This window comes from Fringilla coelebs, assembly GCF_963513975.1.
Source record: "Fringilla coelebs genome assembly, chromosome: 8".
Lineage (NCBI taxonomy): Eukaryota > Metazoa > Chordata > Aves > Passeriformes > Fringillidae > Fringilla > Fringilla coelebs.
The window spans coordinates 24,483,054-24,502,822 of record NC_140066.1 but is presented as its reverse complement, the minus strand read 5'-3'; the positions used below and the strand labels follow the sequence as shown (position 1 = coordinate 24,502,822).

Sequence of the window (19,769 nt, the reverse complement as noted above, 5' to 3'; positions counted from 1 at the left end):
CATCAGAAGGATTATCTTGCCTTTGGAATATTTCAGATTGTAACAATTCAGCATGTAAGAAAGAGCAGTTAAAGCGCTACCAGTGGCTCCTCAAACTCTTGAAAAATAATTTTTTACATATCAGAATGATGTTGCATCCACAATATAATATCCCAGTGCTCTCACAGCTGTTTATCACAGAGTGTTTAAACTTGTGCACTCCCCTTTTCTATTTTAAAGGCCATGTTAGGATTTCAAGCCCTGTGTTAAAATTTCAGCTACAATGCCTGTGTTTTTACAACCAAAACTGATTTTCAGTTGTGCAGGACAGAGAAGAACCTTTCCAGCAAAATCTCTCTGAAAGGACTATTCCTGTTTAAATGGTGGTAGATAGAAAGTAAATTTCTGTGTAAAGCTTTACCTAAGCCATTCAACCATTCCTGACTAGTAACAAAACCTGGGAGACGCCAGCACTGGAAACAATCCTGTACAGAACACACAGAAAACAGTCCTCCCACACCACCCAGGGCTCCAATCTAAAAGCTACACAAGTGCAGGGATCTCAGGACAGGATAAAGGTGTGGATGGGAGGATTCCTAGGGTCTGCATTCTGCTGGGCTGTAGCAGGAGGTGAGATCAGTTCAGATGGCACAAGGCCCCCATTGAGACTTGTGCTTCTCACTACGCCTCAGGTACAGACTTCAAAACTGCACAGAAAAATGTCATTTCTCTAAACCATCAAACCCCCATGCCTCCTTTTGCAAAAGGAAAAGGCACAACAGATAAAGTATGCTGGCAAAATTCCTATGACGTGGCATTTTCTGCACCCTTATTTTCCAAGCAATGCCAAAGGGGATCCCTTTGCACCAATTATCCTTGGGATAGTGAAAGGATAAGTAACTTTTGGGAGATGACAAAGTGGGAAGTGTTTTCTATCCTTCACAACTGTTTTAACTGAGCATGAAAGCAGCTGAGTGAGCTCTTCAAGGCTGGCAAGGTCATAAAGGAGGCAGGAGCAGTTCCCAGGAGCCATAGTTCCCCTCCCATGTTTGAAAGAAGACAAACTTCAACACCTGGAAGAAGTATAGAGGGGGGATATATGAGGAGATAAAAGGTTTTGTACATTTCTACACAACCACATGTCTGACCTGTAAAATGAGAACAAAGTAGTCGACGGGCTTGTTTCGCTGGTAGAGGTAGTGTTCTGGGGCTTTCTTGTTCTTCTCATCGTATTTCAGCTCCTGGATCACGTTGGGATGTTTTAGCAGCCTGAGAAGGATCTTCTCTGACATCTGGGATGGACCAAATGCTTCTACTTCTATAACACAAGATACAACTTGGCATTACACCTCATATGCCTGGCAAGAAGTTAGCAATACTCGTTAATAAGCATTTGCCTATAAAAGACACACAGATGCAGAGAGGTCCATTATGGAACTGCAGGTTTCCTGTCTTTTGAGACTGTTAGATTTGTAAAAGGGGGGGAAAAAACACAGTAACACCCCAACTTCCATTACTGAAGCATTTTTCAAAACAACCAAAAATCATGTCTTCATCTGAAAGGGAAAAGAAAAAGATGGTCTTCCCCTCTTGAGAGTTCTGAGTCACGGAGTTGTATAAATGGAAAAGCTTTAAAGTTGGGGCACAGAGAACCTCTGTATTTGTTTTTTCCTTCCCTAAAAGCTATTGAAGTTCACTGCATTTTTACTGAAGTCATTGCACTTTATTTTAATAAAATTAATTAATTAATTAATTACTGCTTGGGGCCTATAAAGTTGCTCTAGAGAGATGCTCTACACAAATAAGACACAACTGGGGCTGCCATGGTTCATATGGGAAGAGTTACTCGAAGTGAGAAAGTACAGGTCAGTTCAAGCCATGTGGGATGAATGCCTGACACACAGAACACAATCCCTATCCACTTGATCTTCAGTGTTTCCAACAGGAGCTGTTTGAAGCAGGAAAGCTCATCCTTGTGTGGGAGAGGTAAGCCAGGGACGACGAGAATTACACATGCAAAATGATCAACTTTCTCAACACCTCATTTCAGAACAGGACCATTGACAACCCATCATCTGCTAAAGATACTATTCTCAATTTAGAACAGAGAAACCAGAACTGTAGCTTTCATCTTTTTTAGCAGCGGCTTCACCGACAGACCTGTATTTAAGCTACACAATCCTTTCATCCACAAAACAAGTAGAGAAGCAGCACTGTAAGACTATGTCTGTTGAGCAGGTGCTTATGGAACTCCACCGAGTCTTGTACACTACATGAACAACGCCTTGCTTGCTGTTAAATCCACATCTTCCTGTTGAACTGCTTCCTTTCACCAAGGACACGCTCATGCGCACATGAGCCGTAGGAGTCCGAGCCGTCTAAGGAATTACTGCCCCTCAGCTGAGATGTGATAACTGATCATGTACATATTTCTTTCAAGTCACAGAGGCAAAATAAAGCATGAAGACAGACTAGGAGCATCTAGGCAGGCAGTTACTGCATCTTAGAGGAGGGGAAGTACTAACTTCCAAGTGGAGCTGGCAAACTTCAGACAAAGCAACTTTATAATTTTCCACCCATGAATGCATGTTGAACATGGCAGCAAAGATGACCATCTGAAAGGCCTGCATGTGGCACGTCTTTATATGTCAAAGGTAGACAGCACAAGCAATAGGAAGGCATTTTTCCACAAGCTCTCCTGTTTAAAGGCCTCATCTCTGAGGTGAAAGGACCAAGTTTACGACGAAAAGCAATACCAGCCGCAAGAAACCATTCAAGGCCCTGGTCTCTCTGCCAGACTGCCCACCAAGGGCTAAAACATCAAGGTGTTCTGGGATGGAGACAACTGTCCTCTGAAACCTCTGAAGTCATCAACGGAGATCACACAAGCCCGACAGAAATCCATTTTAAAGAGTACAGTTCAACCACCTGTGCAGTCTGCATTAAATGTGTCAGGAGAGTTTTTCACTTGGAGTCATAAAGTCTCATGGAACAGGTTTAGACCTTCCTGCAAAAAGTCCAGCATCTCTTTCTGGAGAAGGCGCCAGAGTGCAATTACAGCCAGCTGGCCAGTGGTATCGAGTCCTCTTTGCTTTGTTCCCTGAGCTCTTCCTAATGGGGGTGTACTTGCTAGTCGTTAATCTGACGGACTCTAGACATGCAGTGCGGCACTTGGCATTCATCCTTACCTTTCAGACCAATTTAAAGTTACTGGTCCACCCCTGGTATATGTCTCAGAGGGTTCATGCCGACACTGAACACAGGAGAGGAGAGAATTTAAAAAGAAAAACACAACAGTGGCATTATTTGTCACCCCACAATCCAGCCTCCCTTCCCGCCTGTACTGTCCCACCCACCTCACCGGCCTTTGCTGACAAACTGCCTCGAGGCTCTGGCATGATGGATTGCAGAAGGAGATAACCCGCACTTGCCTGTTGCCAGGAACCGGTGCATTGCCAGGAGGAGCTGCGGTGATATTTTAACCTTCATCTCGCTGTCTGTCTGCTTGAAGGCAGAGAAGTCCTGCTTCCTGTCCCGATGAGCTACTTTCTTTTTCGTCTTGTTATCAGCTGGGGAAGGGAGGGTGGGAGAAGAAAGGAAGGAAGCGGTTTCTGTTAGAACGGGGTCCAACATGAACCGTGCCGGCCGTGGTCAGCCAGGGTGGCCAAGCGGAGCACGAGGTGCAGGCAGAGCCCTCTGCAAAGCCCAGCTCACCATCACACAGCCCAAAGCACAGACAATCAGGAGCTGTGCAGCCATGGAGCCCTGTCCTGCACAGCCAGGTATCCCAGCCTCTGTCACATCCCTGCCACCCTGGTCAGGGGAAAGGCTCTGCTTGCAAACACCTGACTGCAGAGCAGATCTGCATGTTACACTTCTGGTGGGGAGAAGTCCTGCTCAGTACTACTGAACATCAAAAGGTGTTATCTGACAAGCATAGCTGGGATAGCTGTTTTTTACATATACATTCCTTAGAAAATTCCCAGCACGTACACAGAGGAAATAGACAATAACTTATTTCTTTTGCTGTACCATTGGCTTCAGTGACTCTGCACAGCTGTGGCAAAATCTGCATGCCTTTGGCTAAAGTATCCCCAATGTCTGGTATATGCAGTTTCTTTCGTCCTGTCCAAACTTCAGCAAAAGCTGGCAAGGTGTACAGCCTGGAGGTGGGAATCTCTGGCGACTTTACAAGCACTGAAGCCAGAATAAAGTACAGAATAGCTTCAGAAATTCAGATATGGGTTTTTTGCCTGCTACTGATCCTGGCTTCCTGGACTCCTGTGTCTTAAAACAGGCTCTGTGGTGAGGAATCTCCATTTGTGAAAAACAACACAAAAGAGACACAAGCAACGCAGGGATTACCATCCACCCTCTGAGCTGATACCCCAAAATGTTTAGGAAACCAGGTAAGTAGAGAGCTATGGGTATGTTGGGGTATGGTATCCATCAGTTCCAGGGAGAAGAGGTCTCTGCTCAGATGGCAGAGTGCTGCTCCTCTCTGGTGACACCACCTGGAGGGTGGCAGTGGCTATAAGCAGCAGAATGCTGTCAGACAGCTCTGAGTTCCACAGAGTGCAGGAAAGCCAAGTGTTGAGGCAATTCCTGTGAGCCCCTCAGAGATGAGACAAGCTCAGGTTCTAGGGCCTTTGAAAGGGAAGATCCTAAGAATACTGCAGCTACTTGTCTATCAGCCCCTCAGTCAGTTGGTGTAAAATGACTGGACTTCTGAGGGACTGCAGGCAGCTCTGGCACGTTGATTCATGGCACAGGATTGGGCAGGCACAGAAAGAACTGCAGGTGAAGTTGACACTGTGAAACTGTACTTAGTCCCAGATGCTTGTTCAGATTTTGAGTTATAATGCAAAGATGATTAAAAGTGATGCCACTGGAAGCCACTGAGATTTGGAGCCTTTTACAAGTCCAATAAACGCTACAGACTACATAAGGCTCAGAAACTGGTTGATTTTGAGGCTTGGAAATGCACAATACTGATAATTTACAGGCTTCTAGATCTTCCCAAGTCACCCAGTCTTTTAGACATGAGTACATCCAGATCCTCAGCTTCCCAGGAAGCTCCAGGACTACACCCCACTCCAATCCAGGACTATCACGGACTCAAAAGCAATACTGTGCTGACAGAAATTTGCCTATTTGAGATATCTCAAGTGTATTCTGTGAACAGTGCAAATCAGAAAGTTTGAGATACTTGTTCCCAGGCACATGGAGAACAATTATGACCCATGTCCTTTTTCATCTTTGAAAGCAGAAGCCTCTTACCCTAGTAGTACTTTACACAAGACTTGGACTACATCAGGGACTGCAGTTTCTCTTCCAAAAGCAGGAATAGAAACCACTGAAGGGAGTGGCTACAGACTAAAAACAATCCCTGCCTTAGGAATATAGTTTGAAACAGACCTTATCTGTACTTGCAGTTAAAGGAAAGATGCATACCAAAGCAATGGAAAATTAATAGCAAAAAAAGTTGCCTAGAAGCTCTCACTAGGTCCTTCCTCTTGTAAGAGATAAGAAGAATAGAAAAGTTTTCTTCTGAAAAGCCCAGAGAATGTTATTTTTAAAGCACTGTATCTGAGGTGTTTTCTCACAAGGAGCTCCATCATTGCTCTCCTCAGGGAGGCAAAAGTCACAAGTACAAGTGTTTGCCCTGGGACAGGGAAACATCTCTGTGTGTTTCCTTTTAAAGAGCTGTAACACTGCAGGCTTCACACTGCACTACTGGTACCTGAAAACAAGACCAGCATCACACAATGGGAAGATGCCTTAAATCTTTCTGTCCATAACGATCATCAAGGTAAGAGACCCAGGCTCTAACTCAAATGAATGGCAATTTCAACTCCCCTTATTTTTTTCCCTTGGCAGCTTATCAAAAAATCTTCCCTCAAGAAAAATGTTATATGGTTACAGCAGAGCCACATGGCTTAAGCATTATTGGCACTAGCATTATCTTGGCTTATTTTGCAAGGGATGGTCTTAAATTGTTCTTTGCTATCCAAACAACTTTTGAGCTTCTTTTAAGACAGAAGAACCAAGGACTGGATTGTGACCAACGTAATGGAATCTGAACCAGGTATTTCCTGTCTGTCCTTTCTCCGGTAAGCAAGATGGAGATGCGGGCACTGAAGTTATCTTGGCATGCTGAAGGGATCTCTGCTCACAGAGTGCTGAGCTGCTGTTTGGTTCTGCAACATGAACAATGAGATGCACAAGGGATACTCTCACTACAAGTTCTGGTGAGAAATCAACAAATACTGCAAACATCTTCAGTAGGTTCTGGAAATATTTAGATTTCACCTTCTTAGGCAACAAGCCTGACCATAAACTCTGAGCTGAGGTAGAGAACTCCAGAGGATGAGTGGTCAAAATGAAATTCAGGTTGTGATATCTCTTCTAATAATCCTAAACATTGATGCCTGATGGATAACATGAATAAGCAGTCTGTGCAGTCTAACAGAACATACAGCTTTCTCCCTTGGGCCTCTGAGAAAGTTGAGCTCTCCCACCGTGGCTAGAGCCATGGCAGCACAGGACAGATTCCTGTAGGGTGCCAACCCTGAAAAAATGCTACAACTTTTCAGTACTAAGAGCCAAACACACTGGCAGCTCTGCATCGCGACATGGGCTGAAATGTGTCATGACAGAAACATCACCTCTCCACCCCTTCAGCATCCCCAGTACAAAGTTTCATTCTCAGAAGTACTCAGTCTACCCAGATCTTGATGGGTCAGACATATTAAATAATTTTTCCTGCTCCCAGCATCTCTGCAAGCCACCAGCATCTCAGCAAGCCACAGCACAATAGAACCATATGAAGACTAACCATCCCTGCAGAAATTCAGCAGTGAGAGCAGCTTTCAGCAGAAACTGTAAATATACTATTGCTTCCACCTTAACACAGTTCAAATGTTTTTTCATGGAAACAACAGAAAGGCACAGCTCCAATGCCAAGGTCAGCCATTTCATCAAATTTCAAGTTTCCATCAAAGCAAAACAAAACAATTTTAAAACTTCAGAACAAAGTGTAACAATGCTGCCAGAATTTTTCAAAAGCTCTTTTTTAAAGTAAACACCTAGTACATAGCAAATCAGTCCAAGGGTTTCAAGCTGACTTGCTCTGAGCTGAGCAAGCCAGACTGCTATAATAATGAACAGAATCAGAGGTGGGGTTACTAACAGCGACACTGTGATATCAACACAAAAAATAACCTGCCTTAACATATAATGGACAATAAAGTACTTTCAGTAAACTCATGTTCTCATACATGTTCTCATCACTAAACCAACTGGAGGTTGGCTGCCCAAGTCCAAACCCTCTCACATTTCCTGTGATCCTCTCAGCTTCTTGAGATTTCTGCTCTACCCCTTACTGCTATAGTATCCTTCAGTCTAAACAGTGGAATGATCTCCAGTGCTTCATAAAGAGATTAGAAATTCCTCATGGTACTTAGCAGGAGTCACCCTCTAAAATTTCCTGCATCCTTCAGGAAGCCTAGGAAGTTTTCTTCCTGTTCTGAATGAGGAATTTTTGATAGTAAAAAATTATCCCAGGAATGACAGTTTCAAGTGAACTCAATGTTCACCAGCTCTATTTTATTAATATAGGAAGCCTTCAGGTAGTACAATTAAAATTAAATTCTCATTTCCTTGCCCTCTAACATCCTATTAATGGGCAAAGCTTTTTCTGTCCTGAAGAACAACACAGCATGATCTATGTGTTTTCTCTTAACAAACAAGGCAGAGGGGGAAATTGAAAGCATAAGCAGTTTCCCTCATACATGCATGTAAATATCTCAAAGGCAGATGAAGATAGGATCTTTTTGGAGTACAAAAGGAAGTTTGTATTCAGCCTGCAAAAGCATAATGTTGTAACTGATTAGCCCAACAATTCTTTGGTGAAATATGAAAAGAAATCAACATAACTGGACTTCTGTGATTTACACAGTAATTAGACTGTTCAGCACATGGTGAAACACAACTGTGATTCACATGATCATTTGGGTACTGATAAAATATTGACTAGGTACAGAAAGCATTTCAGGCAAAAACAAGTCTATCCCAGAGTATAAAGTGCTCATTGGGCATTTGGCTTGGAGGGAGGATAGAAGATGCTTGGGTTGGCCTGAACAAATGCTGCAGAAACATTCCTTCTGTGAGGAGAGAGAAAGAAAGCAAAGGACAGCTGTTAAAGATACTCAAAATTATTATTTCTACTATAATAGAATCTGGAGACATCCTTGTGCTGCAAGAAAACACATAGTAAAAAACAGCATCTGCCAGCAAGTGATCAAAGCACAGATAAGACAGATGAAGAATGACTGAAAGGAAGTCCTGTATGCACAGGCCAGATTGTGCAGATGGGGGGAGAAGCAGACACTTTAGGTAACTGGCCAAGCTTTAATCTAGGAAAGAAAAGGGTCCAGATCTCTCAAGTTCCAGGTAATGGTTGACCTGCAGCATCATCTCCCTCAACAGACATTAGCACAAAGAAGGAAGGAGCTGTGCTGAGAGATGAAAACAGAAGGCATTTAGGACAGGCTGGTTTTCAGCCCTGAGGAAGACTTTCCATTTTCAAGATCTCTCAATGAGTGACAGATACTCTAAAGAGATTCCATTCCTCTTCCTTGAGGTATGGTATTTGCCTGCCTCTTGCTGAACTATGGTAGTACATGGACCACAGGCCCTTGAGGCAGAGTGACAATAGGGAAAATGTGGGAGATCATTGTTGCAGATGCAAATCTTCCTGGTAAAAGGATCAAATAAAGAAACTTGTCCTGCTTCTGAATTAACAAAGCCTAAAGGAGTGAGGTTCCCATGCTGTAAAACCAAAAATTACTTTGACCATCTGAGGGATCTGCAGGTCATTTTGTTAAGGAAACTTCCGCAACAATTTGACTACTGAGATTTTAAATTAGCAACATATCATCTCTCAAAACACAGCTATATATACAATTGCTACTGGAGGGAGTCTTTCTTCTCATCTATAAACAAATTGCAAATATTTCTACTCACTGTATAGATCTGTTTCATCCAGAATTTCAGACTTGATGATCTCTTCAATCACATCTTCTAAAGTGACAATTCCCAGGACTTCATAAAAAGGGTCCCCTTCTCCTTCATTGTTTACTCTTTGCACTATAGCCAGGTGAGACTTGCCTGCAAGGAGACAGATCAGCAATTTTAGAAACTTCTGAATGATCAGAAATTATAGCAGAACTAGAGACATACAGGTATAAATAAAAAGACAAAAAGGTGGGTGTCAGGCTTTATGAAAAAAGGAGCAAAGTTTAACAGATGCTTAAAATCATAATCTGATTTCTGAGATACACATTCCTGCATCACATAAATCCACCTTATGCCCTAAAGGAGAGCTAAAGAGATTAGTATTCTTGTTCTAATGTCTTTCCCAGCAAAACTGTCACCCTGGCATTGAATTCATCATATTATCTTGTTGTTCTGCTTCTTGTCTCATGCATTGGCAGAGGAAGGCCAGGCTGGAGCCCTCCTTTGCAGTGAGATCCCATGGATGTTTTCCTCAAGCCTGGAAAAAACAGCAACAATGACCAAACCACAGAAGCACAGGGACAGAATAGAGCTAGGGAGAAGTCAGCCCCATCCATCAGCTCCTCTTTTTCCCCTCTCTTCCTCAAAAATAATTTATTTACATATTCCCCAGATGGAGTGATGACACGTCATTTAGCATTTAATTAATTAAAATATTCAAAGCAACTGTCTGATGAACAAAGAGAAAATCAAAGAAGAGATTTAACAGTAGTTCTAAAGGTTCCTGAGCCGTGCATCATTCACAGTGAATTCTTAAAGTCCTTACTGCCGTAGCAATGATGATGGTAAGAATATCATCATCATGACCCTTCAAACTGGCCTTGATACCTCTGGTTGCCAGTTTCTCCAGCTGCCATTGCAAACCAGTCCTTTGTAAAGCTGCATAAATAATAGCATTCATGCAAAGGGTCCACCAAATGTAAGCGGCATTTTGCAGTACAAGTACACAGACAGCAATATGCTTTCTGAACTATGAGGAGGTAAGAAACAGTGTCTTACACTCTTCTTTGCCAGTCTCAAAAATTATCCTTATCCCCAACTGTGGAAGACAACCAAAATAGTTCAACTTTGCTTAGACCCCTTTATAGGCAATAATGTCTGCCTGTTTTAAGATTCAGATTATTAGACTAACAAGCATTCAAACTATTCCAACCCAGACTTACTCATGCTCAAAGAATGAAAATATCCTGAACAAATTAGACGAGGGAGGAAAACTTATCAACTACTGATATAAACATTGCATCAGGTCAAGTCAATTCACTTTGGTAAGTTTTTCACATCTGCTTTCCCAGGGACCCAACATAAGCAGTTAAAAACAAATTCTTGGTGAATGCTGTCTGTCGAAAGTTAAATTCTTTTGCTATTCCCAGCTTGTGATCATTTAAAAGGAATTTTCCAAAGCAGGGTCTAATATTAGACTCAAAATGAAGTTTCCATTCCACTTAGGCGATATTCTCACCAAAGTAACTACTGCATAATCTGATTGTCTTGGAGCTACTCGTTTAGATGCAGATGGACATACTTTAAATACCAACTACACAGCACTGCTGAGTCTTATCTTGAGGAGACCTTATTCTACAGCAAATTAATAGAAAGATGATTTGTGATTTTTAAAGTATCAACATTCATATTGTACTGAAAGTCTTTCACTGTGCCAGGTTTTACGGGTTTTATTTCTCTGCATTCCTGGCAAGACTTCCAGCTCTTTCTACTGCTCAATGAACAGCATTAAAGTGACTTCAAAAAAACATGAAAGATTTGAGCACTATTATTACTGCAATTCCCCCATAATATATTACTCCAATTATATCCTTTGAACATAACAACGTTAAATAAGACCTGCAGCACAAAAAAAAAAAAACTTGCACAGACAAAACAAATGTTCTAATTTATTTTCCAGTGCCTGCTCAGATATTAGTATATTTGCTTTCAAGTCAAAAGACATGGCTCCTTCAAGAACTATTTCTATCACAGACCACAGCAGCTCATCAGCACATGCTTATTCAGGTGCTAATTCCTCAGGATATGTGTTCTCACATATTATTAAGTGATAAGGTCTGTTCAAGTGGGTTAAATTAAATAAACAAACCAAACCAGCCAAACAAAAACACCAAAAGACAATGCTATGAACTGATATTCAGCTTTGATAAAAACCATCAGCCTTTTCCTCCACTCCTGCACTGCCTATGATAATGCTGAACTAGGTGATGAAATTTGAAATTTTGAAAAGAACAGTTTTTCTAACAATGGAGTCCTGAACACATCTACAAGCAACGTCAGAGATTTATGAAAATGGGATGAGGGAAGGACCTGAGGGGCTGGAATACAATAGGAAGTTGTACACAAGTTTTGTGCACAAAACAAGTTGGATGCCCTTCCCACCAGAGTGGTCCCCACCAAGAATTCAGCATCACTAAAACATGTTCTGTTCTCCCCATTTGAGCAGCTGCAGGACTCTGATCCAAGCAACAGCATCTAACGTGAGATGAGTGACCAAAATCTGTACCAGCTGCTGCTCTCTTAAGCAAAGTGAGCTGGTAAGACAGGAGTTATGGAGAGGTATCGGGCATTTTGCACTTTCTGTGATGAAAAAGAAGGCTAGAAATAATTTTTTTCTGGCCTTGCCATAATCTCCAATTTTAAGGGTTTTTTACTTATCACTCAAAGCATCAAGACCATTGAAACTTGTCATCATCACTGGATTTTGGGGGGTAGCATTGATATTCAGTTCTACCCTCATCATTAAATAAACTACGTGTTACAGAGAATTTATCTGCTGAGGAGAGATAAATTATCCACACACGTGGTGACAACAACCTTTCCTCCTTCCTGATTGTTAAGTTTTCCTGTTCCAGGCTTTCATCAACCCAACACTTACCTGGGGTCAGATGAATTTAAGCCAATCTAATAAGCTGCCCCTAAAAAGCTGCCTTTTTCTCCCAAGTGTTCTCCTTCCTTTCTATTGGCTCCAATGCTCATGAAATTATTTGATGAGACAGACCAGATCTGAAAGTTACATTTCTTCTGTCTTTGCAAGATAATTTTGACCCAGATCCAATAATTTGCAAGAAATCACCAGACAGTGGAACACACATCAGGGGTGGTGACGGAGATATTATGAAGATGCATTCCCAGACTGCCTGCCCTCCCACCACAGAAGACTGCAAAATACCCTGCACGTATGGAAGTCATCAAGACATAAAAGGCTAAAGGAAAAGCCAGGAGCGCAAAGACCTCTTTATACATTGTAAAAGAGCACAACACAGCATGTGCTCAACTGTAAAAGTGGCCTGTAAGTAAAATAATGACTGCTCCCAGTGTTTGAAACAGAAATTGGCTACAGCTTTATCCAAAGACTTTATCAGGCCACTGACAATTGTCATACTATTTTATTCAATTGAAAAAGAGCGGTTTCAGCTTGTATTTTCCATTGCTAAAGACTTACAGTACATAACCAGTAAGGAGCTGAATAAAGTAAGCATCCAGCAGGTGTGAAAATCTGGACTGCATATAATATTCCTAGGGCTTTGAGAGCACAACACAAATCACACAGAGAGAACAGGTGTATGGAAAGTTCTGTACTTCACTGATTTTCTGGCCACAGTCTCTAACCACTCTCTGTAGATGACATTAATGCTTCTTTAATCCCTTGCTTTAAATGTTGATACAAAGAGATTTAGCAAGTGGGCAGCTCTGCAAAACTGCCAGTTCTGACAATAAAGGCAGAAATGATGTGTGACCCACAGCTCCTCTGTGGGCACAGGCAGGCACCGTTTGCTTTCTGCCTCAGTTTCCCCCCTGTACAGTGACAGTCAGTGACACCACCAAGGGCCTGTGTGGGGCTGATACCTGCACATGGCCCAAGGCACCAGTTGTGACAAATGTTAATCTCTCTGTTACCTTCACAGGCAACTAAAGCACTGAGCAGTTTTGGTAAACATAAATCCAGTCTCTTCCCATTGCTTAAAACTCTGCTGTTCAGCTTAGATTTTGCTCTGTAGAACTTCTGATTAATTTATTAAGCTAATTAGGAAACATGAAGATGCTTAGTTAAATCCACATGAGTAAGTGAACCTAGAATGAGCTCCTGGGAGTCCATGTGATTTACTGACCACACGGAACAGAACTGGAAGAAAGAAATGCCTGAAATACTCATTCTCTTACTGTACCACGACAATTTCTTAGGAAATACATAGTGGTGGAAAATTCTCCCTTTGATCCTGAGGCATTTATACATCTAGAGCAAGGACCTCGAGAATACTGTCACGCAGTTCAAACCAGAGATGAAAACATCTCTTCAAGATCTGCTCTGGCCACCCACAAGATCTAGACTCCATAAAGAGTTTTGCCATTTGGATGGAGCTGCACCCATCCCACTCTCACATAGACACTTCCCCATAGACACACATGCGAAAGAAACAGAAAGACAGATTGTGGAGTTCAATAAACGCAAATGCAAGTCATATACCTGGTACAAAACAAGCCCATGTGCTGGCACTGGGGACTGGCTGGCTGGGTGAACACACTACAGGAGTCAGCAGCGTATCCCTGCAGCCATGGAAAGGAACCGTGTGCTCGCATCAACACACGCGCAGCTGGCAGGTGAAGGGAACAGATATTCCTCTCTATCTGACACCTGTGAAACCGCACCTGCAGCACTGGCACTCAGTCTGGGGTTCTCCAGTACAACGAAGACATCAGGAAACTGAAACAGTTTTGGTGGGTGGATCCTAAGAAGGGCTGGGCTGGAGCCTACGACTCACAAGGAAAAGCAGAGGGCACTGCATTGGTGGGAGTCTTGCAGAGAAAAGGCTGAAAGAAAGCACCTCAAAGTCTTGCTGTACCTCATAGAAGGCACAGAGAACACAAAACTAGGGTCCTTTGAGCTAGATACTGATGGGACAAGAGACAATAAACACAAATTTCAAACATGCAGACTCTCTTTAAATAATGAAATCTTGTTCCTCACAAGGGTGGTCAAACACTGGGGCGGCGAAATCTCCAACTTTGGAGGAATTCAAAACTCAGTGACCTGAGCCAGCTTCAAAGGTGGCCACTCCAAAGAGGGGGTTGGACCAGAAGTCCCTTCCTAAATTATCCAGTGGTTTTAAGAGATTTTGAAGGGAGGTCTGACCGAAATCCCAGGCCAAAGTTCATTGCTGAATTTTTATTCCCAAATTTCTTAAAAAACTGCAAAACTTTCAGTACATAAGGATATATAAAGACAGCAAGTTTTACTGATCTGGAATGCCACAATCTGGCCTTGTATGTGACCAAATGTAGTAACAAAATGATACTACTAGCCAGACTATGCTTCAGAAAATTACACTACTGCTGCCATAGCTTTAAAGCCAACACAGGTTCCCAGGAATGAGTAATCCAACAGCAAAGGTGCAATTTAGGGGCTCTGAGCAGTGAGTTACAACCTGCAGTGATGTGTATAAGCTTATACTATGAGAAAGCAACTTGAAATGCCTCAATTTCTGCCAAAGGAGGTTTAGGAACTCAGTAACTGCAAAGATTTATAGGTGTTATTTTCCTCCTGCAAGCAGCAGATCTTACTAAAGGCTCCTGGTTTCCCTAAAAAAAAAAAAAATTAAGAAGAAAAATCAAAGCTGTGCTCAACATTTATAAAACAGAAGATTCTTGTTAAGTCAGTTTGTGGTAAAACAAGAATCAGGCTATTCCATTTTTGTTAAAACCAGTAATCTGAGTCTGTTTGCTGTGGGTTAGTGCCCTGGAACATTAATCCATAGCCTGTTTAATATGCCTCCAATGACATGGAGAAAAATCCCATGCAGTGTTTAGCTGCCCTTGAATTTGCTAACTAACAATGCTTCTGAAAATTCTCCCTGTTTAAACGTATGGGACTGTTTTTGTTTCGACTGATTTGTACAAAGGTAAACACTGTTCTGTCACTGAGATTCACAGGTTCAACAACACATTATTCCAAACAATCGATTTTATAACTTGTTGTATAATTTATCCATTGAAAATAACTCCCCCTGGAGTAGCCCTGGCTTGCAAGCAACTATATCAAACTAAAAAGTGTTTTCCTAAATTTCTTTTCTGCACGACAGCTCAAGGACATTAAATCTCCCATCTATTAGCAGAAATTTGCTTTTCCACTTTGATTATTTTCAATGGGGCAATCAGACTGGTATTTTCTCCAAACACACGCACACAAACTGGTGCCCACTGTCTTTGGGTTCATAACACAACACCATTCACAGAATCAAGAGAAACCCAAAACGTCTGTAAAAACATAATGTAGATTTAAACTAGACTTTTTAGATGGTGCTCTTTTCAGCAGCAAAACATATAATTTTTAATATATATTTGGGAAGGGAATCTGATAACTAGCATTCATTTAATATAGCCACATGAAAATCATCCAGACCTTCAAAGGAAATGAGTGAAAGTATCAGCACAACCATTGGGAATACAGTGATTCTCCTTTAAACCACAGAGCTCAATCTCGTACAAACATTAACCAGAAACCACAGCAGCCTTCACAGGAAAATAAAAAAGTAGCACTTTAAATAGAGTCTTTGTGTTAAAGTCCATTTAGTGGGAGGACACCAAAAAAAGCAAAAATCAGGGAGAGTTTCAGAATGACTTCCTGAGAGTGAATTGTATTTGTAAGGAATACTTTCCCAAGGGAAACGACAGAAGCTCAGTTACTTGCAACTTTGAAAACTTGACTGGACAAAGCTCCTAGAAAGGACTCAATAATTCTCCAGTGCCCTGTGGCAGATGGAAGAGAAGTGATGAGCGAACATTTTCCATCTACACCAGCCTACCAGTCAGTGTAGGCACTCCAACTCAACTGCTGCTGCCTTCCCTTCAATCCCTTCTGCTAGGACCTTGGTGAGACACACACTGACAAACTTAATTTACTTTGCTGCTGCTTCTAGATGTGAGAGCACAGCTCTAGAAAGCTGCAGCTTTACCTGCAACTGAACCGAACCTGGCAACCAACTCGGATCAAAAGCTGGGGAGTCGCCATAGGTACACCACTAAAAGAAATTAGTGGGGACCAGAAATAACTTGAGTGTAAGGAAAAAAGGTAATTTCACCTCAGACCTCTGCTATCAAAGCAGAAATCTTAGGGAAGAATCAATTGTGAGAATATTTAGGGAACACTATTAAAAGGTGTAGGCAGGCATCAGGAATGAAATTGAAAAGTGGAGAGAAAGAGTTTCAGAAACTCCTAGAACATTGCTAAAGACTCCCTTGCCATGAACAGCATTCCCAGTCAGGCAGTGCTTTTGCAGTAGGGAATTTCTGCTGAATATGGCTGGGGTTAACAATAGCCAGGGTCTACGAGGGTGTAAAATGCACACCACTAGCTTGGCTGCTCTCTGTGTTGGCCAGAACTCTGAGTTCAGCCTAGTAAATGAACAAACACAAGCTGCTTCCCAGAACTGGAAGCATTTTTCTGTCTTAGAGAAGTATCCACTGGATCTGAAATAGGAGAGGAAGATAAGGAAATCCTAATACTTGAGAAAGAAATCTCTCCCAAAACCAGAGTATTTTTGGACACCTGTCTGAGGCTCTAACCAGAGTAAAAGGTTGTGACACCAGGACACTGGTGGCTTGAGATGAGAAACAGGGTGGAAGTTGAAAAAAAAATTAAGGAACCACTTCAGAAGTGCAGCAAACTCAAGCTGAGAGAAGATGTGGCAACAAGAAGAGAAAATACTGAATCTGGAGAGAGGCCTAGGACTACTTGGACTGACACGGAACAAAAAAGTTCAGATAAAATTTAAGGCAAGCAAACAGAATATTGAAGTCATTCTTGGTCACGGTTCAAGTCTTCCACATTGGATTGAAAAGATACTGAAGTGTGACTTATGCTGATGTGATTTTCCCCATGCCTCCACTTCCCAAGGCAAGTAATGACCTTTTGGACAGAAGTGTAAGAAATGCATCTCCTCACTGACTCGCACCTCCACAGCATGATCAACAAGAAATGTTTTTAGTGTTCAAGCACCCTAAAAAGGAGCCATACTGATTTTATTACTTCCCTGTTTGTTCAAGATTGTCCCACTGATTTCAGCATTCCTTCAGGGATGAAGAGCAGGCAGCAGAAGTGCTGCCAGCAGAGGGAGTGCAAAACCTTGGGTTTGCTGAGCTCCAGCTCCAGGTCCTCCCCAGACCTCAGCCCAGCAGATGGAGAGAAGAGGCCCTGGATTCCGGCATCGGTGGGGCCTGGCTGCTGGCTGGATGCTGAATCCTTTGAGAGGTGTGCCCTACAGCCTGGGATCCACAGCAATCCCTGTCTGCCATGGCCTCTTCACCATCTCCTCCAGCAGCTTTGCATTGCTGCTATGTCCCACTCCAACTTCCTTTGCCTTCCCTGCCCTAGGGGGGACAAATTCTTGAGCCCTTTATAAGGGCTCAGGAGAGAAACTGTCACCTCCTTATGGTCTTCTCCAGTCCAACAGGCTGCTACCACAAGCCAAGAGTTAGTCCACTAAATGAACACAAGAGCATCAAGAGATGTATGTCTATGAGCAACAAAAATAGACGTCAATCCAAAACAACAATGAACTATGATGACTTTGATGTTCAGGTAACCAAAACACAACACCAACAGAAACAACAGCTTTGTTCTGTATCACTGCAGTCAAAAATCCTACTGATCTAATCCGTCCTTTAATCCTGCCTCCCTCAATTCCTAGAACAGACTGGGTTTAATTCAGGGAGCTTCCAGATTTTGGCATCTACACCATGGGATTTCAAATCCGACAAAGGTAAAGTACTAGAAGGCACAACAGAAACGTGTTTGGACATTAGGAGAAGGTTAGCTGAGGCCAGCATGCTTACATAAGGACTTAAACTGTGCTGAGAGCAAACAGCATGAGCTGCAAAGGAAGAACACTATCTTGAGACTGTAGGTCCTGAAAGGAATTGGGAGCTGGATATACTCTTTTTTTAAATTATTATTATCATAATCAGCTCTTATAGTTTACTTTTAGTTCACTATTTCGGATATAAATTTAAAAGGGTTCTTGTGTTACCAGCATCTTAGTTCATTAATATTCTGTTTTAATGACTTGTTTTACTTCAGGCCATTTATATCACATGCAGTTTGCAATTCCAGCAGCTCCAAACCCAGCCTGGTCGATGGCGCCATCAGATTTTTCAAGCTTTCAAATTTATACTGTGGCAGAAGCCAGAGGAAGATTAACAAAAAGCTACCCTGTCAACTTTCTGAATTGGTGACACCACCTTCATCCAGCTGGGTCTCTACAAGCCCAAGAGCACTTAGGTGTGTGCACTGCCACAGCACTGGAAGCTGTGGGATAAACACACCCCTGGAACACAACCAGTGCCATGACCTTGACTCTGCACAAGCGCAGGACCGGGGCCACGTGAGCTCTGACACTGCACATTTGTTTCTCTGGATTCACACAGCGCCATTACAGAGCAGCTCCTGAGCCATGCAGCACAACACCAAGGACACTGCAGCAATCTGCAGGCACAAGAAACACAGCCACCTTCTCCCACTGCCTTTTGGTTTGGGTCAGGTCCCATGGGGGGGTAGCATTGCAGGAAGAGCTGCCCCAAAACTGTGCTTTACACAGCCAGCAAATTCAAGAGGAAGGGGAAATATCCTCTGGCTGGAAATGAGTCTTTTAAAAACTAAAGGTATGGCACACCTAAGTGTAGAGAAGAGCCAAGACACACCCAAAGTTACAGAACCAAGAACTTCACAGGAGCAAATGATTTAAACTTTCATAGGTCACATTTTCACTTTGCTTTGGTGCAATTTTAGCTAATGACACAGATCACAGCTGGATCCAGATCCATGCCTCTTCATCAAGAACATGTACACAGCAACTGTCGTGGATATGGGGGAGGGGGGATGTAATTTAAACCACCTAAAGACATCCTGGAATTGTCTGACACCAAAGCAGAAGGACAGAAGAGCACCTGTGATTTCAGAACTGGGCATCACAGATATCGAAAAGCCTGCAAACTGCAGGTTTTTTGCAAAATAATAATACAATAATATATAGAGAAGGGGAAAACCCCAATTTTGCACTTTGCTAAGGATTTAAGTAGGTCTTGTGTTACTTTTAAAGCCCATCACACAAAGAAGCCAAAATAATTGGTTCAAATGCTGACTCAACATCCCCAGGAAAAGGAAAGATTATAGAAAACTGCCTTGTTTGAAAGAGTGACAATTCTGATAGTACATTTGAATGCATTCTTATTCTTTTCCAAGTACAAGTGTAAATTGCCTGCCTTTGTTCCTAGGAGTTATCACTTACTCATAAATGTAAGATTTTCCAGTGAATTAGTAATACAACATCCTCTTTTCAGGCCCACAAGACAAAATTAATTTTCTGAAAAATGGTACTACTGGGTCATGTTTTAGAAATGGGAACTTCAAAGATCAATCTCCATTGCAATTATGCTATTAATATTTTTAATTACTTACTTGATACCAAAACTTCTCAAAGTTTCCATTTGTGAACAACCATCTAATTAGTGGATTTTTTGGGCCATCCTGCATAGCCCTCTGGTAGGCTGAGGTTGTCCAGAGCTCTTGAAGGAAGAAGGAAACCTCTCAGATAAATACAGCAAAGCCCTGCTGCATCAGCAACAGCCACTGCAGAGAACTGGAAAAAGGTGAAGTGAGAGCCTTGCCCCTGAGCAAGAAGACACTAGAGATAAATGAAAAGGAGAAAAAGGAGTCT

General features: G+C 42.2%; 1 protein-coding gene across 1 annotated transcript in view; it reads right to left on the bottom strand.

Moving 5' to 3' along the window:
* The window catches only part of CNNM2 (cyclin and CBS domain divalent metal cation transport mediator 2), a gene marked incomplete at its 5' end in the record, with an annotated part of 115,772 nt that overhangs the window by 17,991 nt on the left and 78,012 nt on the right, over positions 1–19,769 (bottom strand). The window contains 3 exons of the mRNA XM_084210305.1: positions 1,128–1,297; positions 3,411–3,548; positions 9,007–9,150. Of these exons, the coding sequence (XP_084066431.1) occupies positions 1,128–1,297; positions 3,411–3,548; positions 9,007–9,150 (452 nt within the window). The remainder of the gene's footprint in view (positions 1–1,127; positions 1,298–3,410; positions 3,549–9,006; positions 9,151–19,769) is intronic.